Raw genomic sequence first — 19,115 nt, forward strand, 5'->3', positions numbered from 1 at the left:
CAAATATATTTATTTTAGATCTACCTGTAATGGTAGGAAAAACACTATTTACTATCCAGGTTAGAATAAGTGTCCTCCTTCAGCTTTTGTGGATCATTTCAGTGGAAATGTGCTCTCCCAGGCTCAAAGAAACCCTCCGAACCTCCCATTTCACCAACTGTCAGAATGAACATGGTTCAGTCCCGGATGTGATTAACAGCAGAATCCAACGCCTGGAATCACTTGTGGGCTCACTGGTGTCTCAGCAACTTGGATGAGTGAGTGAATGCCTTCCCTCACACAGTGCAGGTGAATGGCCTCTCCCCAGAGTGAACTTGCTGGTGTCTCTTCAGGGTGTTTGAATGTCTGAATCCCTTGTCACACACTGTGCAGATGAACGGCCTCTCCCCGGTGTGAATTCGCTGGTGTCTCAGCAGGGTGGATGACCACCTGAACCTCTTTGTGCAGTGAGAGCAGCTGTACTGTCTCTCCTCAGTGTGAATGCGCTGGTGTGTCTGCAGATTGGATAACTGAGCAAATTCCTTCCCACAGTCAGAGCAGCTGAAGGGCCTCTCCCCGGTGTGAACTCGCTGGTGGTTCAGCAGAGTGGACGAATCTCTGAATCCGTTCCCACAATCAGGGCAGATAAACAGCCTCTCCCCGGTGTGAACGCGCTGGTGTCTCCGCAGGTTGGATATCTGAGTGAATCCCTTCCCGCAGTCAGAGCAGGTAAACGGCCTCTCCCTGCTGTGAACTAGCTGGTGATCCTGCAGGGTGGATGCACGTTTGAATCCCTTCCCGCACACAGAGCAGGTGAACGGTCTCTCCTCGGTGTGGAGTCGCTGGTGCGTCAGCAGGTTGGATGAATTTGTGAACCCCTTCTCACACACGGAGCAGGTGAACGGCCTCTCCCCGGTGTGAACCCGCTGGTGCGTCAGCAGGTTGGACGACCGAGCGAAACTCTTCCCGCACACGGAGCAGCTGAACGGTTTCTCGCTTGTGTGAACTCGCTGGTGCGTCAGCAAGTGGGACGACTGAGTGAATCCCTTCCCGCACTCAGAGCAGGTGAACGGCCTCTCCCCAGTGTGAACTCGCTGGTGTTTCTGCAGGTTGGATAACTGAGTGAATTCCTTCCCGCACTCGGTGCAGGCGAACGGCCTCTCCTTGGTGTGAATTCGCTGGTGTCTCCGCAGGCTCGACGAGTCAGTGAGTCTCTGTCCACACGCAGAGCAGGTGAATGGCCTCGACCCAGTGTGACTGCGTCGATGAGCTTCCAGCTGAGATGGGTGCCTAAATCCCTTCCCACAGTCCCCACATTTCCAGCCTACCTCCATGATGTGGTTCTGTTATGAATCTCTAGATTGGATGATCAGTTGAAGCCTCGTCCACACACGCAACACAGATACAGTCTCTCTCTACTGTGAATGATGCAATTCTTTCCACAGTCAATGCACTGGAACACTGTCCCTTGGGTACGTGTGTGTCATGTGGTGTGTTTCGGTGTTTTTCCAGTCACTCTGGCATTTAAAGCCTTCTAAAACAGCCGGAACAGAAAGATTCAAAGGCCGATGGTATTCAGATCCTGATGAGTTGGGTGACTCTATCAAAATCTTGTTTAGTTTGAGATTTCTGTCTGTAAATCCTCAACTTCTAATATCCTGTGAAAGGAGTTTACAAAAGTCATCACTGTCAGTACAAGGTAGAAATTCAGAACAGACAATACTGACATCAGAACAAAAAGAACAAAGAAAATTACAGCACAGGAACAGGCTACTTGGCCCTCCAAGACTGCCCGATTGAACTAAATTCCCCTATCCTTATGGGGACAATGTCCCTCTATTCCCAAACTATTCATGTATTTGTCAAGACGCCCCATAAAAGTCATTACCGTATCTGCTTCCACTACATCCCTTGGCAGCGAGTTCCAGGCACCCACCAACATCTGTGTAAAAAACTTGTCTCGTACATCTCCTTTAAACCTTGCCCTTTGCACCTTACGCCCCTGAGTAATTGACTCTTCCACCCTGGGAAAAGGCTTCTGACTATCCACTCTGTCCATGCTCTCATTCCCCAAAAGCTGTGAATCTCCATCCCACACTCTCTCCCTCCATTCTCACTCTGCTGTATCTAATATTCACCTTCCCAATTCCCCTGAAGGTGCTGATTGACAGATCCATGCTCCATGCTTCCTGTCCAGTACACAGAGCTGAAAATTTCCATGCAGGCTACCGGACAGGTATATGTCTATATGACTGGACTAAAAATGTGTGGATTGTACGGACTGGGCTCACTTCCTTTTCCTTTGGTGGCTAAGGGTGGACAAGTCGCCAGGACCCAATGAACTGCACACAACGCTTTTAATGGAGGTTGCTGAAGAGATAGTGGATACTTTGGTTGAATTTTTTCAGAACTCGCTAAATTCTGAAAAGGTTGGAATGTGACTCCCTGGTTCAAAAAGAGAGAAAGGCAGAAGGCAGGGAGCTATTGGCCAGTTAATTTAACATCCATTATTGATGAGGCGCTGGAGGAATCAAAGAGGAAATAACTAATCATTTAAGAAAGCTGAATATAATCAAATCTCGTCAACATGGTTTTATGAAAGATAAATCATGTTTGACAAATTTGCTTAAGTTCTTGGAGGATGTAAGAGGGAGAGTAGATCAACAGCAATCTGTAGATGTAGTGTATTTTAGATAGAGCAGCACAGAAACACAGTGATTTGCACTCCTGCCTCACAGCGCCAGGGACCCGGCTTCAATTCTGGTCTTGTTTGACCCGAAAAAGGTGTGGAATTTGCACGTTCTCCTCGTGTCTGCTTGGGATTCCTCCGGAGACTCCGGTTTCCTCCACAGTCCAAAGATGTGCAGGTTAGGTTGAGTTATCATGCTAAATTGCCCCTTTGTGTGCAAATAGAGGGAGATTAGGGGATTAGTGGGGTAGAAATGTGGGTTTATGGGGATAGGGCCTGGGAAAGATGCTCTGTTCAAGAGTCAGTGCAGACTAGGTGGGCCAAATGGCCTCCTTCTGCGCTATAGTGATTCTATAATTTCCAAAAGGCATTTGATAAGATGCCACATAAGAGACTGGCGCATAAAGTAAAGGCCCATGGAATTGGTGCAAGTGTGTTAGCATGGATTGAAAACTGGCTGTCACATAGAAAACAGAGTGTTTTGAATAAATGGGGATAGAAGGAGATTGGACGGCATGGTAGCATAGTGATTAGCACTGCCACTTCACAGCTCCAGGGACTCAGGTTCGATCCCCGGCTTGGGTCACTGTCTGTCTGGAGTTTGTACATTCTCCTCGTGTCTGCATGGGTTTCCTCTGGGTGTTCCAGTTTCCTCCCACAGTCCAAAGATGTGCGGGTTAGGTTGATTGGCCATGCTAAAATTGCCCCTTAGTGTCCTGAGATGCGTAGCTTAGAAGTATCAGCGGGTAAATATGTAGGGATATGGGAATAGGGCCTGGGTGGGATTGTGGTCGGTGCAGACTCAATGGGCCAAATGGCATCTTTCTGCACTGTAGGGTTTCTATGATTCTATGACGTACAGCGGCACTGCAGGTGAGTGAAGTACAGAGCGATCCAGATGTTCTTGTGCATGAATCACAAAAAGCTGGCAGACATGTCCCCTAATAGGTAAGAAGGAAAATGGAATTTTGACCTTTACTGCAAAGAGGTTGGAGTTTAAAAACAGGGAGATTGTGTGGTAACTGCATAGAGTGTTGGTGAGGCCTCACCTGGAACACTGTGTAGTTTTGATCTTCTTACTTAAACAACGTTATATAACATTGGATGTAGTCCACAGGAGATTCATCAGACAAATTCCTGTGTGAGGGTTGTCCTATCAAGAGCGAATAAATTGTCTAGGTCTGTATTCCTTGAAACTTTGAAGACAAAGAGGTGACTTTATTGAAATATATAAGATCCTGATGGGGCTTGACAGGGTGTATGTGAGATATTTTTACAAGTGCTAGAGTCTCATACAAGCTAAATGGTTGGTCATTTAAAACTGAGGTGCGCAGAAATTTCTTCTCGCAGAGGGTAGTGAATCTCTAGAATTCTCTGCCCCAAAGGGTGGTGGAGGCTGGATCACTATAAGTACTTAAAGTGGAGGTGGATAAATAGTTGGTAGATCGAGGAATAGAGGGCTATGGGAAAAGGCACACAAAGGAGTTGAAGCCAACAAAGATCAGCCATGATCAGATTGAAAAGCAGGACAGGCTTGAAGGGCCTGGTGGCCACTCCTGCTTCTATTTCTCGTGATCAGTTGCTGCAAGTCAACAATTTCCCCCCAGAATGAAAAAAAAGGAATGGAAGCGGGGAGAAAAGGAAGTGCTTTACTTACAGATGTTGGAGACAGGTGGAAGCTTGAGCCTGTCTGAAGTTCAATCTTCATTCAGAGAGAGAGCGCAGTTTTGGGAATAGAGGGATACAAACGGTCGGTCTAGTTGGGAACACATGATAGGTGCAGGCTTGGAGGGCCGAAGGCCCTATTCCTGTTCTTTGTTGGGCTGTAATAAGCAGCTGAACAAGCTCATTGACCAACTTCCGCATTTAGACAATGCAGCAGCTTTGAATGGCTGGAGGACCAGAGTCCTTCCGGTACTCCAACTTTTCCCATTGGCCAGAGGACGTGAGACGAAGCGACCGGAGCAGAGTCCTTCCGGTCCATCAGAGTTCCCATTGGTCAATCTCCCAGACAGACAATGGGGGGGCGGAGCCTCACGTGAGGGTGGGCGTGACTTTGCCCTCCATCCGCCCTATGCTGCTATCCAATGGGAAAGGCTGGAAGACCCGGACAGGCAATGGTCAGCGCGCCGGCTTTGTCGCGGGCCCCGCCCCACACTCACACATGCGCATTCACACAAAATTTGCGCAGGCGCAGTTTTGATTCACTACCCCCTCGGCCAATGGGAAGAGTCGGAGGACCGGAAGGATTCAGGTCTTCCAACCAATCAGATCGCGGGTTATGTGTGGCTGAAGATTGAGCTTCAGATAGATTCAACCTCCCTCTTGTCTCCAACATCTGTGAGTAAAACATTTTCTTTTCTCTCCCTTTCCATTTCTTTTCTCATTCTGGGGGAAACTGGGGACTTGCAGCAACTGAAGGGAAAGAGTGAATCCAGGGAGGGTGTAGACTCTGGAAAGGTTGGCTGTTGTAAATAAACCTTTTCAATTTTTGTTTACATTATGGCACCAGCTTGTCTACAAATAATCCTTTATTTGCTCCTTAAGTGGCTTATATAGAGATTGTGTTTGTTTTTACTTTGGGGTTGGAGAACAAAAACTGGTTGTCAGGTCAGGTGACAGAAGTTCTCAGTTCTGAGCTGCAGTTTAGATTTAGAAAGGGCATCATGCTGAAAAGAGGTGTCTCTCTCGCTTTCTCTCCCCTGTTTTATTTGGAATAAAATTTGGTTATCTGAAGAAAATATTTTGCTGTTGATGGTTACCTGGAGTCTCTCTGGTGGTTTTGGGGAGCTGTTCTGACTTCAAGCCGCTCTGTGATTCAACAGAACTGCAGCATTCACCCAAATGACTCAATTGCATTATCACGTGAGCTTGAGTTTCTGCTGTGTTAAATGTACGAAAAAGGGTGTTTATGTGATTGTTTGATTGGGACAGTTCCTATATTCATTAAGGGTTATGTATTATCTTGGTTGTTTTGTTTGTTTGTAATTGATAAAAGTTCTTCCTAATTTTCTTACTATACATATTAACTATATTCTTAAGTAAACTTTGTCAAAAGCTACCTGGTGAGTTATTTGAATCATACCTGAAGTGAAACATTTCATGCCAAATTCAAGCGGGGTCCATAAAACATTTTGGAATTTCTAACCTGAGCCTTAACATGTGGCTATGTGATATATTTCCAGTGATATAGTCATTACAGCACAGAAGGAGTCCATTGGATCACTCGATCAATGCTGACTCTCTGTCAGTGTCGATGGATCCCTTTCTGCAGCACCTCCAATTTCATTTCCAAGTTATTGATCATCTCAGCTTGACTACCCTCACAAGCAGTTCAAGATCATGATCAATCACAGTCCTCTGTATTTTAACCAACTGAAACAATTCTATCCATTAAACACATTGTTAGTCCAGTCAGATAGACATATATCTGTCTGGCAGCCTGCATGGAGATTTTCGGCTCTGTGTCCAGGACAGGAAGCAGTGAGCACGGATCTGTCAATCAGCCTCAATGAGCCCCTTCAGGAAAATTGGGAGGGTGAATATTAGATACAGCAGAGTGAGAATGGAGGGAGAGTGTCTGGGATGGAGATTTACAGCTTTTGGGGAATGAAAGAGGAAAGAATGTTCCATAGAAAGTAGAATTGTCTGTTCTGAATTTCTAATCTGTGCTGACAATGATGCATTTTATAAATTTCTTTCACAGGATATCAGAAGGTGAGGATTTACAGACAGAAATCTCAAACAAATGTCATGTCAAATTCTGACAGTCATGCAGTTCATCTGGACCTGAATACCATTGGCCTTTCAATCCAAAAGAAGAAATATTTTTCTGTTCTGTCTGCTTCAGACATTTTTTCTGCATAAATGTGACTGGAAAAATGCCAAGGCACATACGTACCCGAGTGAGAGTGTTCCAGTGCACTGACTGGAAAGAGCTTTAACACAGCCTGAAAATACATGGCAGCATTCACAGCAGGGAGAGACTGCTGTACCCGTGTTCTGTGTGAGATTTAACTGATTGTTTAACCTGGAGAGTCACAAGGACATCCACACCATGGAGAAACCGTGGAAATGTGGAGACTGTGGGAAGGGATTCATTTACCCATCTCTGCTGGAAACTCATCGCCGCAGCCACACTGGGGAGAGACCGTTCACCTGCTCTGATTGTGGGAAAGGATTCACTCAGTTATCCACCCTGCGGACACACCAGCGAGTTCACACTGGGGAGAGGCCGTTCACCTGCCCGCAGTGTGGGGATGGATTCAGTCAGTTATTCAGCCTGCAGATACACCAGCGAGTTCACACTGGAGAGAGACCATTCGTCTGCTCTCAGTGTGGGAAGGGATTCACTCAGTTATCCCACCTGCAGAGACACCAGCGAGTTCACACCGGGGAAAGACCATTCACCTGCTCTCAGTGTGGGAAGGGATTCAGTCAGTTATCCAACCTGCAGACACACCAGCGAGTTCACACTGGGGAGAGACCGTTCACTTGCTCTCAGTGTGGTGAGGGATTCACTCAGTCATCCCACCTGCGGACGCACCAGAGAGTTCACACTGGGGAGAGGCCATTCACCTGCTCTCAGTGTGGAAAGGGATTCACTCGGTTATCGGACCTGCGGATACACCAGCGAGTTCACACTGGGGAGAGGCCGTTCACCTGTTCTCAGTGTGAGAAGCGATTCACTCAGTTATCCAGTCTGCAGACACACCAGCGAGTTCACACTGGGGAGAGACCATTCACCTGTTCTCAGTGTGAGAAGCGATTCACTCAATTATCCAGTCTGCAGACACACCAGCGAGTTCACACTGGGGAGAGGCCGTTCACCTGCTCTCAGTGTGAGAAGGGATTCAGTGTTTCATCTGCCCTGCTGAGACACCAACAAGTTCACAAGTGATTCCAGGGTGGATTCTGCTGTTATTGTTTCTGTTCTCAATTACACCCAGGACTGCATTCTGTTCATTCACACAGTTGGTAAAGGAGGGAGTCGGAGGGTTTCTTTCTGCTGGACTGGCCGGTCTCTCAACTTTGCTTCCAGTGGGCTGATGCTCTTTGAGTCTTGTTGCGAACACCTGGTTTCAAATTTCACAAGGATCACAGGGTGTTAGGAAGGTCAGAGATATTTAGTCAGCATTTCTGTTTGAAACCCCACAAATGTCCATTCACTTTCCTTTGTAATTGTTTATTGTCTCAACTTCTTCCACCCTCGTAGGCAGTGAGTTCCAGGTCATTACCATTCACTGTATCAAAATATTCTTCCTCACATACCCCTCCCTGCATCTCAGACCCAAAATTTTAAATCTGTGTCCCCCTCGTCCTTGTCCCATCAGCGAATGGGAACAGATTTTCTTTGTCCACCTTATCTAAACCTGTCAGAATCTTGTCCACCTCTATCAAATCTCCCCTCAACCTCCTTTGCTCCAAGGGGGAACAATATTGACAATAAAGAACAAACTAACAGAATATGTCAATACCTGAAATCAAATGGGGATGTTTAATTTCCATTTGAAAGAGATTGTGAACATATTGTCCTGGACAATAAAGGGATTTGAGAAGTTCACCTTGGGTGTGATTGAATGGAATATATCAATCTGGTATCCATCTGCAGTCCAATGAAAGTCTGAAATGGATAACTTGGAATCCCTCCCTGACAGCACTGTGGGTGTACTTACACCTCAGGCATTGTAGCAGTTCAAGGAGGCAGTGTGGGCTTGAACATGGCCGAGACAGCTACATCCAGTGACATATTCTGTTCTAACTGAGGACGACAGATTGAGTGTCAGGCATTGTGGGACTAGACTATCTTGACTCCATTCCTGTCACTGTTCAATTTCTGCAATCACGGACTGATGGGGGGGGTACTATAAAATTTTTAGCTTTATTTTTACTAAAATAAATAAACTAGGTTAAGGTAATAAAGTGCTGAGATATATGTAATGTGTATAAAATATATAATTGTATATAACATAAATAAACTAGGTTAAGATAAATATAAAGTGAGGTATACATTATATAGACTGAGAATTCACAATGTGCCTGGAACAAAAATGCAAAGATATTATAAACTGAATAACCACAAATTAACCAAGTATTATAAGATTGAACTGTATTTTCAACATATATATATATATATGTATTGTGTCGTGGCCAACTTTGTTCCGAATGCAGCATAATGGCAACAGTGATAGACAGGCTTTTAATACAATGGACCACAGAAAGGCAGCTTCTGTTATCTGTTTCTGGATATGGGAAAGGCAAGTTTAAAAGCCTGGTATTTAAGGGAATAAATCTGTTCATGGGTAGCGAGGCTGGAGCAGTGTCTCAATCTGATGAAGGAGGCCCCAGTTCCAACGAAAGGTGACTCCTTTCACCCATTAAAATTCGCAGGTGTTAGTTATGGCCTTGGTTACTGGTAATGACGTAGGTTAGGTTTTCTAGGTAATGGGGAAGGAACCTACATGGGCAATAAGCTAATAATCGCCTATTCCCATTGACAGATGGAACATTATTGGCTTAGGTAATAATAGAAAATATTGTGATTGGGCCCTCCACTCTGATTGAGAAGACTGAAATGTTCAGAATATAATAGTTTTACCTTGCAATATTAGTTCTGCGAGGACAGTCAATCCTCATTGACTGTGTCTCTCTCCTGATGCATGCATTAGCAAATAAATTCCTTTTAGTTCTTTAACTATATACTGTCTTTCGCTGTCTGTGTATTGGTTGAGTGAGATTCAACAAAATGCAGAACACCCCAGGAGGACACCTGAGAAAATGCATCTTACACCCTGAGTTTCAAGTCGCAGTGGAATGGATGAGAGTTCCAGATGAGCTGAGACTGGGGTGGCGTCGGGCCATGTTACTGAAGTAGAAATAGGCTGTCTTGATGATGTGGATATGTGGTTGGAAGCTCAACTTTGGGATGAAGTAGTTCACCATGGTTGTGAACAGCCTAGTTCAGCCTCAGACAGTTGCCAGGAAGAGGGATAGAATTGCTGGCAAGGGAGTGGAGTTCATAGTGGGGACTGAAGACAATGGGTTCATTCTTCCCAGGATTTATATGGACAAAATTTCTGTTCTTTTAGCACTGGATGTCAGACAAGTCAGGATATGAGTTGGAGGAACTCGGAGGTGATGATCTCCCTGCTACCTTAGCCCTTCTACGTGTTGGAGGTTGAGGGTTTGGGAGATTCTTTCAAAGTTCTCATCAAGTTGTAGGTGTTTCAAATCCCTCTCTTTCATGTCCGGTCACTCCTATTTCTCTCTGTCTCCACTCACGGTGCCCAGAGTCTTGTGTAGACCCAGATCACGTGGCAGGTTTCCTTCCCTGAAGGACACCAGCAAACCAGTTGGGTTTTTATGACAATCCAGCAGCTCAGGCCGGCCCCACAAGTTACCGGATTCAATCAGCTCAATTTCACACCCCGTCGTTGCATTTTTGTGGGTTATTTTCCATTCACCTTTTTCCGTTTTAAATCAGTTTTGTGATATGACGCACCAGCGATGTTCACACTGGGGAGAAAGCATTCATCTGCTGTGTGTGTGGGAAAGGATTCAATCACTCATCCAACCTAGCAATACAGCAGCGAAACCACACAGAGGACAGGCCATTCATCTGCTCTGTGTGTGTGAGAAGGGATTCAATCAGTCGTCATTCAGATATCAGAGGGATGTTTTTTACGCAGAGGGTGGTGGGGGCCTGGAATGCACTGCCAAGTAGGGTGGTGGAGGCAGACATGCTGGCATCGTTTAAGACTTACCTGGATAGTCACATGAGCAGACTGGGAATGGAGGGATACAAACGAATGGTCTAGTTGGACCAATGAGTGGCACAGGCATGGAGGGCCGAAGGGCCTGTTTCCTGTGCTGTACTGTTCTTTGTTCTTTTTTTGTCTAAACTAGCACTACGTCAGCAGGTTCACACTGGGGAGAGACCGTTCACCTGTTTGCAGTGTGGGAAAGGGTACGTTACCTCATTGAATCTTCTGACGCACCAGCGAATTCACAACTAACTACTGTGACTGGATTTCAAAACCGTGAAAATGGGGAGACCATGAAGAGAGTTTCAATTACCCGTCAGAGCTGGAAGCTCATCGAGGACTTTTTGTTGATAGAGGGTTTCCACAAGCTGCTCTGAAACTTGTCTTCTCTCTGGAAGCTTCAAGGCAGTCTATACTCGTTATAGCAAGTATATTTATGGTTGCTAACTATTTAAAGTGGCATTTACATTGGTAAGAGGCATGTTGCTTATTTGGAACTGAAATAAGTTAGAAATTAAAGTTCTTTCCATTCACTTTTAAATGTATTCGACTGTTAGCACTGATGCCTCACAGCACCAGGGACCCGGGTTCAATTCCAGCCTCAGGTCGCTATCTGTGTGGAGTTTGCACATTCTCTCTGTGTCTGCATGGGTTTCCTCCTGGTGCTCCTCCCACAGTCCAAAGATGTGCAGGTTAGGTTGATTGGCTATGCTAAATTAATCCTAGTGTTGGGGTGATTAGCAGGGTAAATGTGAAGGGTTAATTGAATAGGGCCTGGGTGGGATTTTGTTTGGTGCAGACTCAACAGGCCTCCTTCTGCGCTGGAGGGATTCTATGACTCTTTGTTAAAAGTAAAGCTGTTTCATTTGTTGGAATTATGTTTAAACTTTCATTAATAAAATTTGTTTTACCATCAAAGATCCCTAATTTGTCAGTGGAATCATATCTGGAGTGAAGCATCCTACCCTCACACTTATGCCAAAATAGAAAAATTGTTGGGGTCTACTTTGATTTTGTAATATAATTTAGAAGTTCTGGTCCAGGACCCTAACGTAAGGAATTCACTCAATCATCCACCTTGAAAACACTGTAGTTTCACACTGGGGAGAGACCTTACAAATGCCCACTCTGTGGGAACTGCTATAAAAGTTGTGGAGGACTGATATCTTACCAGCATATTCACACTGACGAGAGACCATTCAGATGCTTTTACTGTGAGCCTGGGTTCAGGTGACCATCTCAACTCACTGTACACCAGTGAGTTCACACTGGGGAGAGGCTGGGGTCCTGATGGACTTAATCCTGGCATCTTAAATCAGGCTATTGAGATGAGAGCGGGTGCCGCTAATCTGGAAAAAAAAGCACCCCGAAAATGTTGGAAAAACTCAGCAGGTCTGGCAGCATTGGTGGAGAGAGAAACAGAGTTAACATTCAAGTCTGAATGTCTTCTTTAGTTGAAGAGGGGTAGAAATGGTGAGTAAGATAGTGACACTGACACCAACTATCAGTGCAGGATACAAATTCAGAAAAGACAATTCCAGTCCTTCACCCAAACATGTGGTTCAATAGAACTAGAAGACCAAAATCAGCAACAAAGTCCCAATAGAATATCCTTCTCCAGGGCCACCTGAGCACAGACAAGACCAGAGAAGATCAGTCAGCAGTCAGAGTGACCCCCACCTACCCCTTCAGCCACACCCATCCTGAATCTACAGATTACGGTTTAACCAGGGTCCAGAGCAGGTCCAAAAGATCCTCCCATAAGAACATAATAAGAACATAAGAAATAGGAGCAGGAGTAGGCCATCTAGCCCTTCGAGCCTGCCCCGCCATTCAATAAGATCATGGCTGATCTGTCGTGGCTCAGTTCCACATTCCCGCCCTCTCCCCATAACCCTTAATCGCCTCTCTTATCAAAAACCCATCAACCCGTGTCTTAAAAATATTTAGCGAGGCAGCCTCCACCACTTCAACGGGCAGAGAATTCCAGAGATTCACCACCCTTTGAGTGAAGAAGTTCCTCCTCAACTCCGTTCTAAACCACCCCCCCTTTATCTTGAGGCTGTGCCCCCTAGTCCTACTGTCCTTTCTGAGCGGGAAGAGTCTCTCCACCTCTATCCTATCCATCCCATTCATCATCTTATACATCTCAATGAGATCTCCCCTCATTCTTCTAAACTCTAACGAGTACAAGCCTAGTTTATTCAGCCTCTCCTCATAGCTCATCCATTCACCACCCACACTCACATTTTACAGCCTTCTGGACTCGTCACTTAGTCCAATAGTTTCAAAGCATAAACTCTCTTTACTCTTGAGAGTAAACTCTCAATTGGGCCAGTAGGCTGATGAATAGCAGACGGAGTTTAATTTAGATAAATGCGTGGTGATGCATTTTGGTAGATTGAACCAGGGCAGGACTTACTCAGTTAATGGTAGGGCGTTGGGGAGAGTTACAGAACAAAGAGATCTAGGCGTACAGGTTCATAGTTCCTTGAAAGTGGAATCACAGGTAGACAAGTGGTGAGGAAGGCATTCAGCATGCTTGGTTTCATTGGTCAGAACATTGAATACAGGAGTTGGGACGTCTTGCAGAAGTTGTACAAGTCATTGGTAAGGCCACATTTGGGTTATTGTGTACGGTTCTTGTCATCCTATTATAGAAAGGTTATTATTAAACTAGAAAGAGTGCAGAAAAGATGCTACCAGGACTTGATGGTTTGAGTTATAAGGAGAGGCTGGATAGACAGGGACTTTTTTCTCTGGCGCATAGAAGGCTAAGGGGTGATCTTATAGAGGTCCATAAAATAATGAGGGGCATGGATCAGCTAGATAGTCAATATCTTTTCCCAAAGGTAGGGGAGTCTAAAACTAGAAGTCATAGGGTTAAGGTGAGAGGGGAAAGATACAAAAGTGTCCAGAGGGTCAGTTTTTTCACACAGAAGGTGGTGAATGCCTGGAACATGCTGCCAGAGGTAGTAGTAGAGGCGGGTACAATTTTTTCTTTTAAAAAGCACTTAACAGTTACATGGATACGATGGGTATAGAGGGATATGGGCCAAATGCGGGCAACTGGAATTAGCTTAGGGTTAAAAAAGGGGCAGCATGGACAAATTGGGCTGAAGGGCCTGTTTCCATGCTGTAAACCTCTATGATTCTATAAACTCAGCCTATTTTGTTTATTTTTCTTTGATTGTTTTATTTTTCTATCAGTCAGCAGCCCCGCTACTCCAGGCACAACTTTTATTCCTTTGTTTCTTTTCTCACTCCATTCCCTTTTTTTATGTTTTTATTCCAATTCAATCCAATCAAGTCCAATTCAGAGTCTCAACAAGTTGAGACATTCCCGATCCAAGCTGGCAAGACAGGGCTCTCACCTCCTGTCTTGGGCTTGATCTACATGGTCCAAGCTGATTGGAGTAGGCAGAGCTCCCCCTCCAAGGCTTGATCTCAGTTGCATCTTAGCCAAAAGGCCGAGATGCCGCTTTTAAAAATTGCTTCGAATGAAGCTAAAGTGTAACCTAATGACTTCAACCAAGTACAACATGTTGATACTACACTTGATCTTAGCCAAAAGGCCGAGAAGCGATATAAAGAACATCACTGAGATTCAAACTCAGGATCTCCTGTTTACTAGGCAAGTGCTTTAACCCACCAAGCTGCAGCACCACACAGCGCGAACGCAGTCCCCCCCACCACAAATTTTGCAGTTGAGTATCCTGCATTTGGGGCCATCGCAGGTGTCAGCACACCTGAAGTGCAATGGGCTAGCCTCATCTTGAGCGAACTACCCGCTCGATCATAGTTTCACCCCAGGTGGCTCTGAGGAATTCACTTTTCTCTCATTCGATTTCTCCTGGCTTCCCCAGGGAGAGGTGGTAAAGGGCTTATAAAGGGTGCTCTGCGACAATATTCAAGGCATTACCAAACCTGCCATCAGGCACCTGGCTCACCGTGGAGGCATCAAGCCTATCTCCAGCCTGATCTATGAGGAGGTCCGCGGGGTGTTGATGGTGTTTTTTGGAGAATGTGATCAGAGACCTACACTGAACACGCCAAGCACCAAACGGTGACCGCCATGGATGTGGTGTATGTGCTAAAGCACCAGGGGTGGACCCTGTATGAATTTTATGATTGAGGACAGTGTAAAGGGGAAGAGAGACTGCCTTTTACACCTGCATGCTAACCTTCAGTGGCTAGTGTGCAAGAACACCCAGGTCGTTTTGCATATTTTCCCCTCCTACTATGTGGCTAACTGGATAGTAATTTGTCATTTTTACTACCACAGTGGATAACCACACATTTATCCAAATTATACTGCATCTGCCAATCATTTGCCCACTCACTCACCTTGTCAAATTACACTGAAGGATCGCTGCATCCTCCTCACATCTCACCCTCCCACCTTGCTTTGTGTCATTTGCAAATTTGGAGGTATTGCATTTAGTTCTGTCATCTAAATCATTAATATATATGTAGTAACGAGTTGAAGTCCCAACTCTGACCCCTGCAGTACCTCATTAGTCACTTCCTGACATTCTAAAAAAGTTTTGGAAAAATTTATTTATTAGTCACAAGTAAGGCTTAGATTAACATTGCAATGATTGCCTTGGTGATTATTTTCCAAATGTCGCTGGATTCCGGGGAAGTGCCAGAAGATTGGAAAACGGCTAATGTTACGCCGTTGTTTAAGAAGGGTGGCAGGCAAAAGGCAGGGAATTGTAGGCCGGTTAGTTCAACGTCTGTTGTAGGAAAAATGTTAGAATCCGTGATCAAGGAGAAAATAGCGAGGCATCTTGAGGAGAATTGTTTGGTAGAGCAGGTGCAGCACAGTTTCGTTAAGGGGAAGTCGTGTCTGACGAATTTATTGGAGTTCTATGAGGATGTGTCTAGGGCGGTGGATAGAGGAGAGCCGGTGGATGTGGTGTTTCTTGATTTTCAGAAGGCGTTTGACAAGGTACCTCACAAGAGGTTATTACAGAAGGTCAGGGGGCATGGAGTTGGGGGTAGGGTATTAGCGTGGATAGAGGATTGGCTGTCAAATAGGAGGCAGAGAGTGGGGGTCAATGGGTGCTATTCGGATTGGCGGTTGGTGACTAGTGGAGTGTCCCAGGGGTCGGTGCTGGGACCTCAGCTATTTACCATTTATATAGATGATCTGGAGGAGGGAACCGAGTGTAGGGTGTCGAAATTTGCTGATGACACCAAGATTGGTGGAACGGCAAATTGTGCGGAGGGTGTGGAGAGTCTGCAGAAGGATCTAGATAGGCTGGGCGAATGGGCCAGGAAATGGCAAATGGAATTTAATGTTGGCAAATGTGAGGTTGTCCACTTTAGTAGGAATAATGGTAGGAAGGATTATTACTTACGTGGTGAAAAACTGCAGCATGCGACGGTGCAGAGGGACCTCGGGGTCCTTGTGCATGAGTCGCAAAAACCCAGCTTGCAGGTGCAGCAGGTGGTCAGGAAGGCGAATGGGATGCTGGCCTTCATAGCGAGGGGGATTGAATATAAAAGTAGGGAGGTCTTTCTGCAGCTGTACAGGGCACTGGTGAGGCCGCAGCTGGAGTACTGTGTGCAGTTTTGGTCGCCGCACTTACACAAGGATATTTTGGCCTTGGAGGGAGTGCAGAGGAGGTTTACTAGGCTGATTCCGGAGTTGAGGGGGTTGAACTATGAGGAGAGGCTGAATAAACTAGGCTTGTACTCATTACAGTTTAGAAGAATGAGGGGAGATCTCATTGAGACGTATAAGATGTTGAATGGGATGGATAGGATAGAGGTGGAGAGGCTCTTCCTGCTCAGAAAGGACAGTAGGACTAGAGGACACAAAGATAAAGGGGGGGCGGTTTAGAAAGGAGTTGAGGAGGAACTTCTTCACTCAAAGGGTGGTGAATCTCTGGAATTCTCTGCCCGTTGAAGTGGTGGAGGCTGCCTCGCTAAATATTTTTAAGACGCGGGTTGATAGGTTTTTGATAGGCAAGAGGATTAAGGGTTATGGGGAGAGGGCGGGAATGTGGAACTGAGCCACGACAGATCAGCCATGATCTTATTGAATGGCGGGGCAGGCTCGAGGGGCTAGATGGCCTACTCCTGCTCCTATTTCTTATGTTCTTATGTTCAATGAAGTTACTGTGAAATTCCCTTAGTCGTCACAGGCACCTGTTCAGGTCAATGTACCTAACCAGCACGTCTTTCAGAATGTGGGAGGAAACTCATGCCGGCACGGGGAGAATGTGCAAACTCCACACAGACAGTAACCCAAGCCGGGAACTATACTTGGGTCCCTGGGGCTGTGCAGCAGCTGTGCTAACCACTGTGCCGCCATTCCTACTCTTTGTTTCCTGTCTACCAACTAGTTGTCTATCCATCTCAACACATTAACCCAATCCCATGTGCTTTAATTTTACACATAAGAACACATGAACTAGAAGCAGGAGTAGGTCATCTAGCCTCTCAAACCTGTTCTACCATTCAATAAGATCATGGCTGATCTTATCATGGACTCAGCTTATCATGGACTTAACTGCCCGCCCATTAATCCCTTTATTGTTCAAAAATTTATCTATCCTTGCCTTAAAAACATTCAATGAGGTAGCCTCAACTGCTTTACTGTGCAGGGAATTCCACAGATTCATAACCCTTTGTGTGAAGATGTTTCTCCTCAACTCAGTCCTAAATCTGCTTCCTCTTATTTTGGGGACATGACCCTATTTCTAGTTTCATCTGCCAGTGGAAACAAAGTCCCTGCTTCTATCTTACCTACTCCTTTCATAATGTTATATGTTTCTATCAGACCTCCCCTCATTCTTCTGAATTCCAATGAGTATAGTCCCAGTCTACTCAATCTCTCCTCATAAGCCGACCCTCTCAACTCCAGAATCAACCTCGTGAATCTCCTCTGCACCCCCTCCAGTGCCAGTATATCCTTTCTCAGGGACACCAAAGCTGTACACAGTACTGCAAGTGTGGCCTCACCAGCACCTTATACAGCTGCAACATAACTTCGCTGTTTTTAAACTCCATCCCTCTAGCAGTGAAGGACAAAATTCCATTTACCTTAATTACCTGCTGCACTTGCAAACCGACTCCTTGAGATTCCTGCACAAGGACATCCAGGTCCCTCTGCACAGCAGCATGTTGCATTTTTTTCAACATTTAAATCATAGTCCATTATCTTTTATGTGGGACTTTTTCAAAATCCTTCTGAAAGTTGAAATAAAGCACATCAACTGGCTCCCCCTCATCAACTCTACTAGTTGTATCCTCAAAGAATTTTAATAGTTTTTGTCAAGCACAATGACTTTTGATATGGGGAGAAAGAGGGAAAGTGGAACTGATCCACTTCAGATCAGCCATGATCTTATTGAATGGCGGGGCAGGCTCGAAGGGCTAGATGGCCCACTCCTGCTCCTAGTTCTTACAATTTCACTTTCCTAAATCCATGCTGACTCTGTCCAATCCTGCCACTGTTTTTCAAATGTTTTGCGACAAAATCTTTGAAAATGGATTCTTGAATATTCCCCTCCAAGTGTCAGGCTTAGTGGTCTATAATTCCTTGTTTTCTCTCTGCCTCCCTTTTTAAATAGTGGGGCTGCATTAGCTGCACCTCCAACCTGTAGAAACTGTTCCAGAGTTTATAGAACCTTGAAGATGACCACCAATGCATCCACTTTTTCTCAGACACCTTCCTTCAGTAATCTGGGATGCAAATTATCAAGTCCTGGGGATTTATAGGATTTCAATCACATCAGTTTCCCCAATACTTTTTCTCTACTAATACTGATCTCTATCAGTTCCTCCCTTTCACTAAACCCTGTGTTCCCCAACATTTTTGGTGTATTACTTGTGTCCTCCTTTGTGAGGACAGAACCAAAGTAAGCAGTCAGTTGGTCGGCTATTTCTCTGTTCCCCATTATAAATCCCCGTTTCTGACTGCAAGGCAGCTACATTTGTCTTCATCAATCTCTTTCTCGTCACATATCTATAGCAACTTTTACAGTCCGTTTTTATGTTCTCTGCAAGCTTACTCTCATATTCCATTTTCCTCTTCTTGATCAGTCCCTTGGTCCTCCTTTTGCTGAATTCTAAACTGCTCCCCATCCTCAGGTCTGTTGTTGCCCTTGGCCAATTTGTATGTCTCTACCTTGGATTTAGTGCTATCTCTAATTTCTCAGAATTCTGTGCTGTGTCTCATTGCGAAACCCTTAATTTTCCACTTTGGGAAGTTCATCACATGATGTTATTTTGAGTCAGACTTGAAGCACTTGTTAATTGATCCCCAGTCATTCCTGGAGTTCATTTGTTTATTAGTGCTGTTCCAATCTGTCTTTTGTTGTGATATCCAGATCTGCTAAAGCCGCTTTCACCCCCCCCTCCCCTTTACAAAACCTGTCAAAGTCTAACCGTGTTTCATAACCATCCAGTAGATCATCTATCTTGCCAATCTCATCACTGAACCCAAACAGAAGATCCAAGCCTTTATCGGTTGCCAACTAATGGACATCCAGCTCACAAAATACACTGCTTCTGCGTTTCCTTTTGCTGGGTGGTGACAAGCCAAGGTCAGACCTTGTTTCCCCCTTGGTAGGGATGTAACCCGTGTCCACATCTCCACTTTCACGTGGTTCAGACTCCAAGGGCATCAGCAGGTAATCTGACCCTGACAATTCGCACTCGCTTTCAGC

General features: G+C 45.3%; 2 protein-coding genes and 1 non-coding gene across 3 annotated transcripts in view; 1 reads left to right on the forward strand and 2 right to left on the reverse strand.

The window, feature by feature from the left end:
• The window catches only part of LOC145335594 (uncharacterized), a 24,120-nt gene extending 19,600 nt beyond the window's left edge, over positions 1–4,520 (reverse strand). Inside the window, exons 1-2 of the mRNA XM_080181401.1 lie at positions 4,326–4,520; positions 298–1,637 (exon numbers count right to left, since the gene is read on the reverse strand). Of these exons, the coding sequence (XP_080037527.1) occupies positions 298–1,313 (1,016 nt within the window). The 5' untranslated portion in view covers positions 1,314–1,637; positions 4,326–4,520. The remainder of the gene's footprint in view (positions 1–297; positions 1,638–4,325) is intronic.
• LOC145363646 (uncharacterized) overlaps positions 1–8,796 on the forward strand; it is a 15,875-nt gene extending 7,079 nt beyond the window's left edge. Inside the window, exon 2 of the mRNA XM_080218845.1 lies at positions 6,882–8,796. Coding sequence (XP_080074971.1) covers positions 6,882–7,568 — 687 coding nt within the window. The 3' untranslated portion in view covers positions 7,569–8,796. The remainder of the gene's footprint in view (positions 1–6,881) is intronic.
• Positions 8,797–13,826: 5,030 nt separating this feature from the next.
• Positions 13,827–14,018, reverse strand: LOC145335654 (U2 spliceosomal RNA). Its single transcript, XR_013885287.1, has one exon. It is a non-coding gene; the product is annotated as a U2 spliceosomal RNA (small nuclear RNA).
• Between the last annotated feature and the right edge of the window lie 5,097 nt (positions 14,019–19,115).

The sequence above is a fragment of the Carcharhinus amblyrhynchos genome, unplaced genomic scaffold (assembly GCF_965287045.1).
Source record: "Carcharhinus amblyrhynchos unplaced genomic scaffold, sCarAmb.v2.hapA scaffold_39, whole genome shotgun sequence".
NCBI lineage: Eukaryota > Metazoa > Chordata > Chondrichthyes > Carcharhiniformes > Carcharhinidae > Carcharhinus > Carcharhinus amblyrhynchos.